Source organism: Melanerpes formicivorus, unplaced genomic scaffold (assembly GCF_026170545.1).
Source record: "Melanerpes formicivorus ecotype bairdi unplaced genomic scaffold, bMelFor1.0.p_v2 SCAF_48, whole genome shotgun sequence".
Classification (NCBI taxonomy): Eukaryota; Metazoa; Chordata; class Aves; order Piciformes; family Picidae; genus Melanerpes; species Melanerpes formicivorus.
The window spans coordinates 3,492,352-3,507,914 of record NW_027142400.1 but is presented as its reverse complement, the minus strand read 5'-3'; the positions used below and the strand labels follow the sequence as shown (position 1 = coordinate 3,507,914).

Here is a 15,563-nt window from a genome sequence, read left to right as displayed (position 1 = left end):
TTTTTGCCTTAGGTATGAAGTATAAACATGTGATTTCACAGATTTAGTGCCAAAGACTAACATCTACACCCCCTAACTGCTTACATTTTAAATCTGCTCACAGAATTAACTATACAGTTGATTTTCAATTAATATCTCCAATACTACATTACAGTAATAGGTAACCATTTACACAGAGTTTTGTGGTTGTCTATAAATACGGCTTTCTTGCATTCTTAATCAACACCTGTCTCACTGATTCTTTGGGGCTTAGAGGGTATAAAAAGTACAGACTGTGTTTGCTTTTTTTTTTTTAGCTTCTGTATTTTTATGTGAATTTTACAGGCTTTTATTGGCAAAAAATAAAATGCTAGAAACTAAAGCCTGAAGCCTGTATGTCAGGCAGTTATCTAACTGATTTTGATTTTAGCAGGATGAAAAGATGTGCCTCTACTTCCATATGGCAATGTTAACTCATTAACTGCCTTAACGTTCAGTCTTTCCTTTCATTTTTGTTTGTGTTACACAACCTTCTTTGACCTTCCATATTTTTAACTATTTTTAAAATAAAACTACTATTCAGAAAACATCTCAACACATAAGACTGTAACAAATATGATGCAAGACCAACATCACTGCTTTCTAATTCAATGTCTTCTCTTTTCCCCATGTATTAAAGAAAAAGACAACAAAACGAAAAAACTTCAGGAGCACTTATGTGCTTCTGTTGTTGCCCCAAGGTAAAAGTAACTGCTTGGACAACCAGAGTCTTCTACTGAATAACAGAATGGCTATAATTAGGACAATGCAACATAAAGAAATAGATAAAAACAACATAAAATTAAAAACAAAGCTAAATGCTCATATACACAGAGAAAAGAAAATACAAAAAGGCATAAGCACTGAAAGCAGTTCCCTTTGTTCTGTGATCTCTGAGGTGAAAGGTGTGCCAGCTGACATTCAGCTCAAAGCACAGCTATGACAAATGCAGCTTGACTGAAGTAGACTTCTCACTGAATTTCTTAGTAATCTTTTTGTTGTCACCTGTCACCAAAAGTCTCTCTTATAAAAAAATCATATCTTATATAATCTGCTCTCTATTACCCCTCTGAGTTGACATACCAATGTATGAAAACTGACAGATCAACTATTGCATGCATTTAAAAGAACCTCAATGGCTGACAACTTTTTATTTTAGCTTGCCTGTGTTGAGGCCTAACCAACGCTGTGCTGTGTACAGCATTAGCAGTTGTTTTATTCTGAGTTTCCCACAAACTACCTGTTTCTTTTATTCCTCTCATTCAGTTTTGGCAGAATTCATAGGTGAGAAAAATACGGTCCTGATTTTCCTCATGGAATTAACATTAGAACATTAGAACTGACCAACAGTTAGTCTCATGCCTCTTATTTTTAGAATGCTTGGTCACTATTAAGGCCTGAGTGTATTTGTTCTACTTCGCTTTAATCAGTTTACATTGCCTTGGATGGTAGTACTGGAGGAGCTCAGGCACTCAAGTCCATTTTCACACAGTTGTGTAAATTCAATTTCTACTGAAAAAAACAGACTAATTTGATCTTACTTATCCATTCCTTATCCATTGACTATGCAGATACATGCTATACAATAGCATGTCAGGAGCTCTATAAAAATACTGCACAGTTTGTAAGACACGGATTGACAAAGCAAATGGGTCTTCAGACATCATTGCCCTCCTTAGGCATTAGAGCAGCAGTTCTTCAGTGCAGCCATAATGGCTCTTAAGTGGCTGACAAAGATTTGGTGAATATCTAACATATTTAGTAACTCAAAATTAGATATTTGCCACAGTGGCCTATGTGGCTACTCCTGAGGCTCTTTCAGCCTCTCATGCATAATAGCAACACAAAGTAACCCAGGAAATACTCCGAGTTGGTAATCAAACAGATGTATAAACCCTCATGTTACTTTCTGCACAGACTTTTACATTGTTCATCTTACATACAAACTACCAAAGAAAATGTGGCATACTACTTAAGATTCCCAGCCCTTTACATTCCATTTCTATTACATGAAAAAAACCCCAAGGCTGCTGGTAAGGAGACTGTTTTATCATCATATCTTAATTCTTTTCTAGAACAGTAATGTAAAATTGGTTATTTGTAACTTTATTGCTCAGCTTTCAATTGTCTAATTCTTTCTTACTATAGCAACAGAAATAGTTATATTTTCCATACCTTGAAATGAACAATGTGTTTCAAATCATCAAGATAATATTCTTCAATTGTGTAAGGTTTGCCTTCCACCTTAAATACATAGGCTGGATTCAGACCATTAGAAAGGGGAAGTGCAAAGTAATCAGCAAATTCTTCACAGTTGATGGAAGCTGACATCAGTATTACCTGTTAAAAAATTGCAAAATAAATGTAAAACATTATTTTTAACAGAAAATGCCATGCTATGCTGGAATCTCCACTTTATGCTAAAATGATCTAATTTTGATTACTACAGGTATGTACTCTATGCACATTTAAGACAAATCTTAAGACTTCCTATGCAGCATGTGGCAAAAGGTAAGAACTTGTAAGAGTACAATTCAGGTTAGATGTCAAAGGCAGACAACATGAAAAACTTTCCTGTGGTAAAAGCTCAAGCTGCAAATATATCCTACTCTTCCTCAAGCTACATAGTACTCAAAAGAAGTACACTAAGTATTTTCAACTGTTCTACTGAAGAGTTAAATTAGACAGTGCCTTTAGGTCTATCAAGATGAGCTTACTCCTGTTAGAGTAACTGTAGAATACTCCTATAACAGTAACTGTATTGATAAAAAGCCTTAAAACATTACTATAATGATTTTGAAATATGTCAATAAGTTTTTCTCTCAGTTTCAATTAATTTATGCAGCTTAAAACTCTTAAGGATCACACTAAGATCCTCACGCTGCTTATTCTGCCAATACTCCTGACCCGTATTTATCTAAACAGAAGGAAAGAAATTGCATTTGCTCCATGATGACTACTTTCATTCACTAGGATATTCAGAACTTACAGCTTCGCTGTTTTCTCCCTGGTTATACAACATGATACATGCAGAATAAGGCAAAAAGGAATGATGTAACTTAGTGGCTATGACTATTTACCCTATAACACCTCTATTTGGAATTTATTCCCACCGCTTAGCACAGCCAGCTAGAAAGACACAGCTTCAGCTTCAAAAAGAATGAAGAGCCAAGGAGTGACAATGAACTGTGTAATGTTCAGCTTCTTTATCATCAGGTTCCTCAACCACTCTAAGCAATAAACCAGGATATGGTCTGTCTTCTGTTGCTGTTCTAACACATTGCATAAATTTAAAAATAGAATGAAATAAAGACATCAACACTCAAGACAAAGATGCAGTGAAATAGAAGAGTGTCCTCTCAATGAAGTGATAGGTGGGCATTGCATTGCACTGCTGTGCTCACCTCCAAAGCCCATCTGAAGGAATACATGAAGAAGGCAGATTAAGTCATGAAGTATTTAATCTGATCCTGAAAAAGGGGGGGGGGGGGGGGGGGAATCTGAAGGGATGTAATTCTCCAAATATTATACAAAACCTGTTTCACTACATCATGAACTGCCTCATGGCTCACCTATGCTAGGAAAATAGGCTAAATGAAATGTAACCCTGCTTGTATGCTGCTGAAACAAAATCCCATCTAAATGATCGTATTTGCAGTTAGAGGCAAGGAATATTAAATTACCTCTTCTACACAATCTTCATAATTTCCAGGCCATAATCTACACAGAGTCCTTCCAAACTGGAAGGAAAAACAATGGGTTCCTAATAGTGTGTCTGAATGGTCACATCATATAAAAAATTTGCTCTACTCCTGAATCAAAAATTCAGCAAGCGTGTATGACCAATGGAGCAGAGGAACACAGTGCAAAGTAGACAGCTCTTGAAGATGAAGCAGTTGAAAACCACTCGTGCAGTGTGGATATGTCTAAAGTCCCACTAGATAATACCAAAAATATGTACAGTAACAACTTCTTGCCTTAGATGTCCTTAAATAGCAATTTGCTAGAACTTGGAAATGTCTATTCTTCTCCTGTTTGGTCCAACCAAATACAGCCATTCTTAAAATCACAAGTTTTCTGTGACTGTATCTATATCACCAAGTCTGTATCACCAAGATCAACCATACAACAGTCAATCATGTCTGCACTGGAATCTGTTTCATCAGTCTAGAGGAGATGGGAACAGAACTGTGCAATTTCTAAATTAATTTACCACATGAACAAAGCTCCCTTCCCTTATGGTTTTTCAGAAGGGGATGAAAATGGATGAAGGTGTAGACACTGGGCTTAGTGTACAGATTTAAACAGAATTATCTGTTCTGCTGATGAAACTCCATCATAAAATAAAACATTCAAAGAGAAACTCACTCCTCTTTCAGATGTAACACTGTCTCAGATTTATACTATATGAAACCATCATATGAAGAAAAAACTGCAGAGAAGGATACAAAGCAGATAAAGTTTTCCAGTGACAATTTGGAGAGATCTAATCAGAATAATAGAAAAACAAAACAAAACTTTCAGGAACCTATAAAATAATTTTATTTTTTTGTTTGGTGGGGGGTTTTATGGTGGGTTTTTGTTTTTAACAGAAATGACAGGACCTGTAAGGATTCTTGAAACTAATGCCAAACAGATAATCAGCATCATGGATAAAATCTTACCAAAATGATTATGATCAAATTATTTGGTATTCTCAGTAGGCCAAGCCAAGAAAGGCTGAATAGTTTCACAGTACTGTGTCTGAATTTAAGTACAAGTGGCCTTCTTATCAGCAAGAAAAGGGATGAAAAGATGTGAAGTTTACAGTCACAGCCTATGCCAACTGGAAGGTTACTTTCAGTGAGAACATGCTAGGAAGATCTAAAGTCTAAGTTATCTGAGTTTGAATCAATGTGGTTGACTGTAGGGAAGAACACAGATTACCTTCTAATAGCAACAAAATCAGTCATCATAGACTCTAGTTATGTCTGCTTTGAATAGAAACAGTTCACACTAATCAAACAATTAACTGAAACACTTAAATATATAGTCTCAAAGTTTCAGCAGTCCCAAACAGCTGCACGAAGATATACTGTCAGCCTAACTCTATCAATTGCATTTAATTTTGTACAACTCAAGAGTTCATTACTTAGAGACCACAATGACTAAATATGTCATGCTTAACCAAGGATAAGCACTGCCCTCAATACACAGTATGTAATTCTAGTCAAATATCCATCTCACATTTTTTAGCCCTAAGCAGACTTTAGAAACTAATGCGTTTTAACACGAGGAAAAAAACATCTCTCAGAACACATTATAGCAGCCAGGAAAAGAATGCCCTGTAGCTTACTTGCTTATGAGGAATGGCAAACCAAGTAATATTTTAGTAAAAATAATGCCACATGTATGGTCAGTTCTCTAAAACATGCTCTTAGTAGATCAAAAACACATAAAAAAATTATTCTTACATTAAAAAAGTACCAGAATATACTTTGAACTTACCTTTACAGACTGTGGATTTGTATGCAATAGTTTACGAATCACTAAGAGCAAGAAATCCATTTCTTCGGTACGCTCATGCACCTAAAGACATTATCCACAATTTCAATTTCATTAATGCATGCTCTTCTTTTTCACAATCTTTTCCTTTGCTATTCAGTTTAATGTTGTGGTTTTATAACATGGAACAACAAAACATTTTCTGCATTTTCACAGAAGGAAACACAGCTTTTAAGACTATGCATATTAAATATGCATGACTATGTCACCCTTTGTGGAAATTATACATCACTCTAAGTCATGAAAATTATGGAATGACTAGATAACCAATCATGAGCTCAAGCCACTAGTTCTACTAGAGTTAATGACAACAGCTGAAGTGATATTGAAGCTGAGTACATCAGCTGTACTGGTAAAAATCACAAGTGGTCCAGGCAGGGACTAAGCTGGTGTGTCTAAAAGCTAAGTAAACTGAAGCTGTCTCCTATTCATAGCTTCTATCTATGATGAAAATACATAACTGCTTTCCAAAGTACTATTCTCCACCCAAGACTTTATATATCCCAGCATCTGACTTTTCTGACTGCTCCTTGCAGTTTAATTAACACCTCTTCTAAACATTATCAATGATGATCATACTCCTTTCTTGAATTGGAGTTTAAATATATCACATGCAGCAGCTTTTTCTGGATCTTAATCTTCAAAGGTCAACATTCATTACCTGTAATGCACCTTCTAATATAACAAAGATACATTCAGTGGTGCCCCATTATGAAAACAATTTAGCTAATGCAGTTTTCAGGCTGACACTAAGGTCTCATCATGAGAAGTCATGATCTTCAGACCTAAATTAGTTTAGGTATGTTCTTAAATGTCTGCAGTAACTTAAGAGGGATGAAAGTAAGATTACAGTGGCAGAGAAGTGGTTAAAATGGTTGCTACTGAATCAAGATCACATTCTGTGAGGTAGAGGTAGGGATGGGGGGATGGGAAATGGCATGTGGGAAACAGGAGGGACTAGAATTTTGGTTGGGGAAGCAAAACAGTCTTGAAAGGTAGGAGCTCCTGAAATGTTGTACAACCTGATGCCATCAGTTGTAATTTTAGAGTACCCAAGCAAACAAATTTGTGGGTTTTTTTTTTAATTCTCTGGATAAATCTGTTCTCCTGTGTCAGAAGCCAGAAAACTTTAATTTTTGTACTTAATGAATAACTTTTCAAAGCAAAGAAAATTAACATTACTTTGTGTATGCATGTTGTGCTGCTAAACTTTTGCGTTTTATCTCTAATCTGCACTTCCTAATCTTTGGTTTAACAACATTGAAGTTTGCAAGATTCTATTATATTGAGTGTGCTCAGATCATTCCCATTAAGACAAACATTACAGTTCAGGTTTTCTTTCAGTTCTTGTATCTGCATGAATGAAGTCCTAAAGCTACTTTGTACAGAAGTGTCACTATTTGCTCAATGCTCCAGGTTTCCAATGTGCCACTTCAAGAGGGCATTAAAAAAAAAAAAGCCAGAAAACCCCCATCCTGTAAGCCCTCTTCTATGTCACTACATCCCAAGATTTAAAGTCCTAGATGTAATTTAGAATAGAATAAACAGGTTGGAAAAGACCTTTGAGATCGAGTCCAACCTACCACCCAACACCACCTAATCAACTAAACCATGGCACCAAGTACCCCATCCCATTTCTTCTTAAACACCTCCAGTGATGGTGACTCCACCACTCCCTGGGCCGCCCATTCCAATGGACAATCACTCTTTCTGTGAAGAACTTTTTCATTCATGCTTTCACATCTGCTCAGCACTGAAATACTGCTTATCACAAAAACAAGCATAGAAACATGTAAAACCTCACAAATTACAAAAAAACCTACAAGTCTTCTTTCTTCAACTTTTTAGTGAAGTAACAGCAGTAATGAACCCACATGAGTAGACTGTTAATCTTAGACAGAAGACAGGTAATTTTTGAAGGCTATTTTATTTTTCAGGACATCCCTGAAGAATGAAGCCTTTTCTAAGGCCAGTAATAGCCATATGAGTAAAAACTAGCTGCTTCCTCCTAGTAAAGCCTAGCCAGACATGTTTTTGAAATCCACATGGTGTAATTCACAAAACCTGTTGAGAGACACACAAAAACTAAGCAGTCTTAAAAACCCTCCCCAAACCTTCAGCTCTAAATTTTATTCCTTAAAGGATCACCGAAAGAAGCCTATTTCAAGAAATTTTAGCTTAGACGACTTAGAAAAATGCACACACACATCTTTCTTGTAAAGATGCTTTGTGTTTCCCTAGCATAATAGACAAAGAAGAAACTTTTATGAATATGATATTGAAACTTATTTCCACCAACTTACTTCATCAATGAAAATGTGCGTGAATTCAGCTAGGCTTCTGGCAAAAACTATTTTCTGAAGAAGAACTCCAGTTGTCACGTACAACAACCTTGTATCCTTTGTGGAAACGTTCTCCAAACCTACCTAATACATTAAGAAAAATATTATAGACGGGAACACATATTAAATATAACTACAGGGAGATGCATCTGAAAACTCCAAAATAAAATATAATGTAAACCCATCAAAAATTATTCACTCAGACCTGTAAAAGCTTCTGTACAAACATGTTCCTAAAGCCCAGAGATGTCATTTGTTCAGTACACTAGATATACTTGAAAGTCATCAAGTAAGAAGATACAGTACTTTAATATATTTTTAAATACCATTTAAAATTTTCTTATACCTGGTATCCTACAAATCCACCCAGCATCCAGGATCGTTCCTTGCTAATCCACCTGGCAATGCTGCTGGCACCAATTTTCCGAGGCTGGGTAACAGCGATGTTGCAGTAGATAGAACGCTGAATACAGTCATCCAAAACATACTGTGGAATCTGCGTGCTCTTACCACTGCCAGTTGCTCCTTGTACAATTGTAACTGAATTACTTTCTATCAGAGACACTATCTGAAACAGTTTTTCAAGAAAACTCATAAGTCTGCAGAAAACTCAAACCAGATTTCAAATGGATTTGAAATAACAATAGCTTATAGTCCACATATCAAACCTCTGTTAAACACTGCTACATCATCTCCTAAGCATCTGTAGATAACTGGACTCCTAAAACACATCACAACATCACAGAAAAGAACACAGGCATGCACTTGCTCACGTATTCTACATAAATACCTGTAAAGAGAAAGTATAAAAGTACTGTTTCTTCCTCTAAGATTTTTTTTATACAATGGTTTTGCATAATAAACACAGGTTTTGGACCATGCTTAAAACAGGAACAGAAGTTTCCTTCTGAAAAAAAACCCAAACAAAACCAACAACAAACCAACCAATAAAAAACCCAACCCAAACAAAAAAAACCCACACATTAAAAAACCCACCCAAAACAAAACAAGCAAAACCACACAAAGCACAAAACAAAACAAGATTTTCAGCCTTGTTCCCTAATGAGATAAAAGTGCAACAGAATTACCTCTTGCCTGTGTTTGGCTATAGGCATATCCACACATTTAGGGCAAGTTATTGGCATAGAAGTGTAATTACTTGATTCACACTGAGACAATGAAGTATCTAGGCATAAAAATAAGTAAGTTATTTCAACACAGAAAGGGAAAGACCAGCAGAAGAACCTGATCATAGTATTTGAAATAATTTTTTTCTCAAATTTGAGCCACATACTCATGAGCATTAATAAAATTAATACCTTTTAACACTAGTAGATTGAAGAAATTTTCTGTTTGTGCAGCTGCTTTTCTACTGACAACAGCTTTGAAAAACACTGCTTCTGCATATAAGCTGCTGTCAGTGTCAAGGACACATACAATTCTGGATACAAATTCTCTTGGTTAAGCAACAGTATTTTTCCACTATTTGCATTACAACTGCCAAATCTACTCATTCCCAAGAAGTTTTGACAATACTCAAAAAATGTGCTGTACTCAAGCATCCACGGGGTGTTTCTTTCAAAAGTCTATTGTACAAAGTAAGTAACCTGTAATTTGATGGGAAGACCAGTTTTCTACCACTTGGCAATTACAAGTCTGGCAAGTATCATGATGACCTTCCAATGTGATACTAGACTCTACAGTCTCGTGGAAAGAGTTAGTCACTATTGCAACTGGGTAACACAGGACAACCTCTGCAGTGCTACCAGGAATATCTGCTCAGCAGCCTGCTGCCAGTTTGACCACAAAAAGCAAAAGACTGAAAAAGTGTAGAGGCAGGTGTATAACAGCAAACCAGGAAAAGACTTTAACTGTACATTGCAAAATTGATTACCAATTTGGCTGAAAAACCCAACTATACTGAAATCAAAAGTGGAAGTGCTATTTCAAATGGGTTTCACCAGGTACTACAGTAAAATGTACTTATTTGCATACAAATAATAAGAACTTAAGACTTTACTTTTATGCCATACTATTTCCCTGAGAAATACATACAGCAGTGGGAAAGAATTTGCAAAGGAAGTATTTACTGTAAAATAAAGGCCATAGTCTAGATACATGACTGCACAGTTAGAGCTTCCTTTGTTTGGAAAGGTTACTAACAATCTCAAACAGCGGTGAAGGAGAAGCAAGCAGAACAGCTTCTTTTGTCTCTGTACTGTATCTGAACACGCTCTAACCTCTCAAACTTTCCTTTCCTCAAGGAAATCAAAAGGATGCATTTCCATGTTAACGAAACCTCCAAGAGCTGGACAATTCATTAAGACAGTTTCATAAAGCTCTAAAACCCACTCTTCAAAACTAAAGGTTCTTTTACCTCAATTCTGCATAATGCAAAAGTTATAGGTGATCACAATGGTTTACTTAGTGCTACTAAACACATACAAACCAGAAATTGGTAACAGCATTCTTTGAAAATATTTACTGCGTTCTTTAAAATACTTTTGCATGAGTTTCTAAATATATTCCACAGCAATATTCATATGTAGCATTCTGTCACAGCAACACTGGGCAAAGGCTGACTCGCTTCCCTGTGGCACAAACATGTCATTACTGAGACATCAGTAGGTCTGCATGATTTGACCAGTGCTGGAAGAAAAGACGTTGGTGCCAGCACATTGGTGATAAAGCAATGTAGCCTTCCACTCCTACCAGGTTTTCCATGTAATGACCACAATTACCTTCCAGTGTAAGCCATTCTATGATTCTATGATACAGAGAATGCAAGACCTGAAATGTCCAACCTGAAAATAGTAAACTGAGGAAGCATGTAACTGCCCACAAACACTGTTTCATGACAAGCAAAGTATTTCTGTATACAAGAAGCATTAATATCGATCCATTTATATAAACATCTCTATTCAGTCAGTGCAAAAAGAAAGTGACAATTCAGTTATAGGAATGATGAATTTGCACGCTCACTTCCTTTTCTCTTACTGAAGTTCTGTGGAGATATGTTGACTGCCATGACTATAAGAGTCTACTGCCCAAGGAAGGAGCAATTTTCCAATATCTCAGTTATTGTAGCCCACACAGCAGATGTATTCCTTACGGTACCTGTTGCCTGAATTGAATCTGAGAAGATCCTTTAACACACGAACAGATTTTTGTATTCACCAGTTCAGGCAGAAAAGACTGTACAGCTGGACATTGGTACATAGAAACAAATTCATAGAATGGTTTGGGTTGGAAGAGACCTCCAAGATCATCTAATTCCAAACCCCCTGCCATGGGCAGGGACAGCTGCTGCTAGCCCTGGTTGCACAAGGCCCTGTCCAACCTGGCCTTGAACACTTCCCAGAAGGGGGTATCCATAACTTCCCTAAGTATACCATTAAAATGGAACTTGAAAGTACTTGTTAGGTGAGTCAGACAAGATGTTTACTATGCCACTGATAATTCTGCTGAGCTACAAACACACACAGTAATTACATTAGCAAGCAAGTTCATGGGAAAGGAAAGGCACTGGAAACAGGTTCCTACACTGACTCACAAAGCACAAGGACTTCAGAGTAAGTCATGCTACTTCAGTCATAATGCAAAGTACACAGAGCTGCTGTTGATTGTGCCCTGAAGAGTGTAATCCAAACCCTGGAAAATGTTATTATCCTTCGAGACTGGAGAAAACAGATTAACAGTTTTCTGTGTCCTGTGTTGACTGCTGAGGGATGCCTGTAGGTGACATTAAAATTCCTAGGAAAATGCCACAAGTAATTAGTCTGTGCTCATGAGGCTTCTGTTCTCCATTGCAATTCTCAGCTTGCAAATATGTTGAATACAAAATGTTTTGAGATGAAGATCTGTGCTATGATTAATTTTCCTTGTATGTGTGTTTTGAATCCAAAACATTTAAGGAACTCTATAACTTAATTTTTTTTATATGTCAGAAACCTAACCAGAAGGAACATTTAAATTGCTTCCTCTCTGTAAGCAATTACTTCACCTAAGATCCAGAAGATACCAAGAAGAGACCCTTTTAATTGTGTGAAATTAATGAAGATAGAAGTTTGATAAAAATAATTATACAAGCATCCTTAAAAAAGAAAAAAAGATGATGATAATTTATTAAGGACTTCAGAAGTTTACTTAAAACTCTTTGTGTAAACAGTTTAGAATAGCCAGATTTTGGGGGTAGTGGTGTTATCTGTTTTCCATAGGATGCTTGAAGTAGGCAAGTGTTCTATAGGCATAGCTCTGGAAGGTTTCCTGCTGCACAACATGCTGTGACCTCACTGAATCAAAGGTGTAATTCTGAGTCTGAAACAGCCAGTACCAATTCATAAACTAGCCTCATGGGGCAGGGAAGAAATGATAATGCACTAGTAACAGTTGTGACAAAGAATTTTCTCCTGCTTTTATTTAATCACTTTTTCTATTCATAGCAGTATCATTTCTACCATGTTATGCAGAAGTCAGAATTCTTAATGCAGTTCCCAGATGATTTTTCTCATCAGAGAAGCAGATTTGGCAGTTCTGTGTATCCTGTCAGTATACAAGTTTATACCGATTCAAAAAAAATTGAAAAGCACAAAATACAAACTCAATTTCATAAAACATCAAGGTACAAGCAAACACCACAACAGTTTTACTAACTCTGCAAGATCTAAAACAGGCTGAAAATTCATATAGAAGATAGCATCTACAGTTACAAGAGCAATTCAGAAAGAATGAAAGGAAGAAGCAACAGAAGGCGTTTCAATTCTGACACCTTCAGGGCAAATCAGCTTCTCATTTCCATGTTGAGCAGCTCATCACTGGACTACATTTGTACTCAACACAGCCAGAGTGGTAGGGCCCAGTCTAGATAAATCCTTGATCACTTATGACAATGTGCTTATTCTTAAATAGAACATGCCCTTCCAGACTGATATAACTGAAAGTCAGAAATAGTTTAGAGCTCTTGAAATCTGCATGATGAACACATTACCATTTGAGAGCAGCAGTCTCATTAACATATATATTTACAATCTATAAAATAAACATTACAAATCTCAAGTTCACTCACTGAGCTTCTTTATTATATTGTCCTAACATAGTATTCCTGCATCTGTAAGTCAAAGTTAATACCAGCAGGAATTAGGATTTTCTGAATCTTTTGTGTTATTCTACATCTAGATTTAGCAGCTTGGTCTCAAGAATGCAGTAGGAATCTTGCAGTCCTGTCACTACCCAGTCTGATCAGAGATCCTCACAGCTCAGAGTAGAATGATAGCCAGAGAAGGCAGGCATGAACACTGCATGAACAGCTCCTCAATCGACTGAGACTACAGACCACAACACAAAGAGTAGGAGGGCTGGGGGCAGGGGAAAGGACAGAAAAAAGCTAATATTTAAGTATTTAAGGTGTTGTTATTAAGATACAATGGAAAGGGAAGAATAAATATTAGAAGGTATAAATTTCATAGACAAGCATTATGTATTTATAAAATAAAGAACTGGGATGACTATGTGAAAATACTGCCTAAGAAGCCTGAGTTATAACCCTGTTTCTTTACAAGAGGAACATTGCTAGCATCAGTTCCTTTCAAAATTAACAGACCACCAGTGCTGCTAAACTAAGTTGCTGGCCTACCTCAGGTAAAACTCTCATTTGATAGATGAAGAACATTAAATGATCTACAATAATTCCTTGAATTAATCAGTACCACTAAAGAAATATCCAAGGGTATTTCAGTCAACTTGCATTTGTCCTTCATTTGCTAGTAAAGCACATTAAAAACTATGAAACACCACATTTTTGCACTACAATATTAAAAGCTTTTTCCAACCCTTTTACTGTCCCATTTTCACTATTCAATACCTCCCCTCTTCTCCTACAAATTTTACGTCAAGTGAACAAGAGACAGTATTTTGTGGTTGGGACAGATGTGCAGCTGGACAGGTCAACTGCACCTGCTGTCTCTCACAGCTGATGACAGGCCAAACAAACAGCTTCATCACTTACCCAAGTTCCAGAGGTCACGTAATTTGCAGAATAATTGAATTAATTTCTAGAAAAAAAATCTCAATTTGACAAATTTTGGCATATAAACAAAAGGATACAACAGGTATTACAGAGAATGACAGAACAGACAAAACACCAAAATGTCCCTTTCCCGGGAGATGAGCTACAATAATAGATTTGGAAATTAAGAGGCACAGCAAGAGTTTGAAGCTGAGTATTCCTGACAAGTGCGTCAGCCTTATACTGCTTTTACTAGAGCTCCTAGGAAAGAAGTGAAATCAAATTATCTCTAAAGGCATTTCAAAAGAACTATACACAGAAAGAACACGGACAGAAAATAGGAAAACAGAATGGAGAAAGACATGAATACAAGGAGTGGTGTTATTTACTTGCAGATACATTTCAATCACATATCTGCATTTATCAATACAATAAGCAAGATGTATGTACATGTATCTATGCAACAGCATTACACACTGTGGTTTCCAGAAAATAAGGCATTTACTTTTGCCTTATACAAAGCAAGCAAATGCACATACAGCACTAAAAACAAACAAGAAATGCAGGGGAGGGCTTTGTGGTTTGTTTAGGGAAGGAGATGGGAGGAAAGACCACAGGGAAGAAAAGGACAGGTTTATCCAAGTTTATAACAGGAACACACAAAAAAAGTGTGCATATGTGCACACACGTTATTTTCATTAACCTGGTTTGACGACATGCTGATCATTTCCAACAGCAGCAAGCTCTTGTGTCTCTGCAGTTTGTCTGCACTCTTCAGCATATTCAGTTCTAACACTCTCTGTGATAGGTAGCCTGAAGGGGAAAGAAATGACAAATTCATAAATGCTTCCTAATCTAACTCATGGTTATTTCTGGGAATAAGAGCATTATACATTAAGTTCACAATGCAACTGTGTTTATTTCTTGACCTATATAATAACCTAAAGTAACTCAAAAAACAATTGATCTGAAAAATAAGATTTTTAACATGGCACTGTCACACAGCTCTCATCATAGAGTAATTGACAGTATCCTGATGCTACAGAGGACCCACCCTCTATGACAAGACTATCTTTATGCCAGCTTGGCTCTGCTGGAGACTACTCATCCAGTCATTATTTCCTTCTACAGGAAACACCAGTTATTTATCACCAAGATGTGGCTTCTTATCCAATTTTAACAATATTTCAGTTATAAAGCTAAGGCAATTTTCCCTCAATGCAGAGTTCAACAGGATGCACCCATCTCTGCACTATCTCTATGGGAGCAACTTCCAGGAAGCAGACTACAACACTTTAGCAATTAACTTCTGGAACAGGTGGGAGAAGGAACACTCCATGATAGGCCTGAATCCAAAGTACAATTCAGAAAAGTTCATACGCATCATGTCAGACTGTTGATGGAGCAGATTATTCCACTGAATGTACATTAAACACAAGTAAAACCCCAAAATATAATGAGGGTATCAAAGCCAAGCATTCAGTAATTGAAAGTAACATAATGAAGCTTGGCCACACAATCTCCATTTGGCAACACTGTATGCAACAGATTTCAGTGGTATAACCAGGAATTCTTCATTTCCATATGACCAGTCTTATCGAGTGCACAAGACATACATTCTGACAACAAAACTTAGTTATGCAGTAAGTACAATT

The 15,563-nt window shown here is 36.6% G+C and overlaps 1 protein-coding gene across 4 annotated transcripts in view; it reads right to left on the bottom strand.

Annotated features, from left to right (window-relative positions):
• The window catches only part of TDRD9 (tudor domain containing 9), a 100,830-nt gene that overhangs the window by 46,558 nt on the left and 38,709 nt on the right, over positions 1-15,563 (bottom strand). For 3 of the 4 annotated variants that reach the window (XR_010989964.1, XR_010989963.1, XM_068160219.1), the window contains 6 exons: positions 14,612-14,721; positions 8,993-9,090; positions 8,251-8,472; positions 7,866-7,988; positions 5,506-5,586; positions 2,194-2,358 (listed from right to left, as the gene is read on the bottom strand). Coding sequence is in view for 1 of the 4 variants with exons in the window: in XM_068160219.1 (XP_068016320.1) it covers positions 2,194-2,358; positions 5,506-5,586; positions 7,866-7,988; positions 8,251-8,472; positions 8,993-9,090; positions 14,612-14,721 (799 nt within the window). In the remaining 3 variants the exon portion in view is untranslated. Of the gene's footprint in view, positions 1-2,193; positions 2,359-5,505; positions 5,587-7,865; positions 7,989-8,250; positions 8,473-8,992; positions 9,091-13,908; positions 13,955-14,611; positions 14,722-15,563 lie in introns of those variants that run through there. The other variant, XR_010989965.1, reaches the window with a different exon arrangement.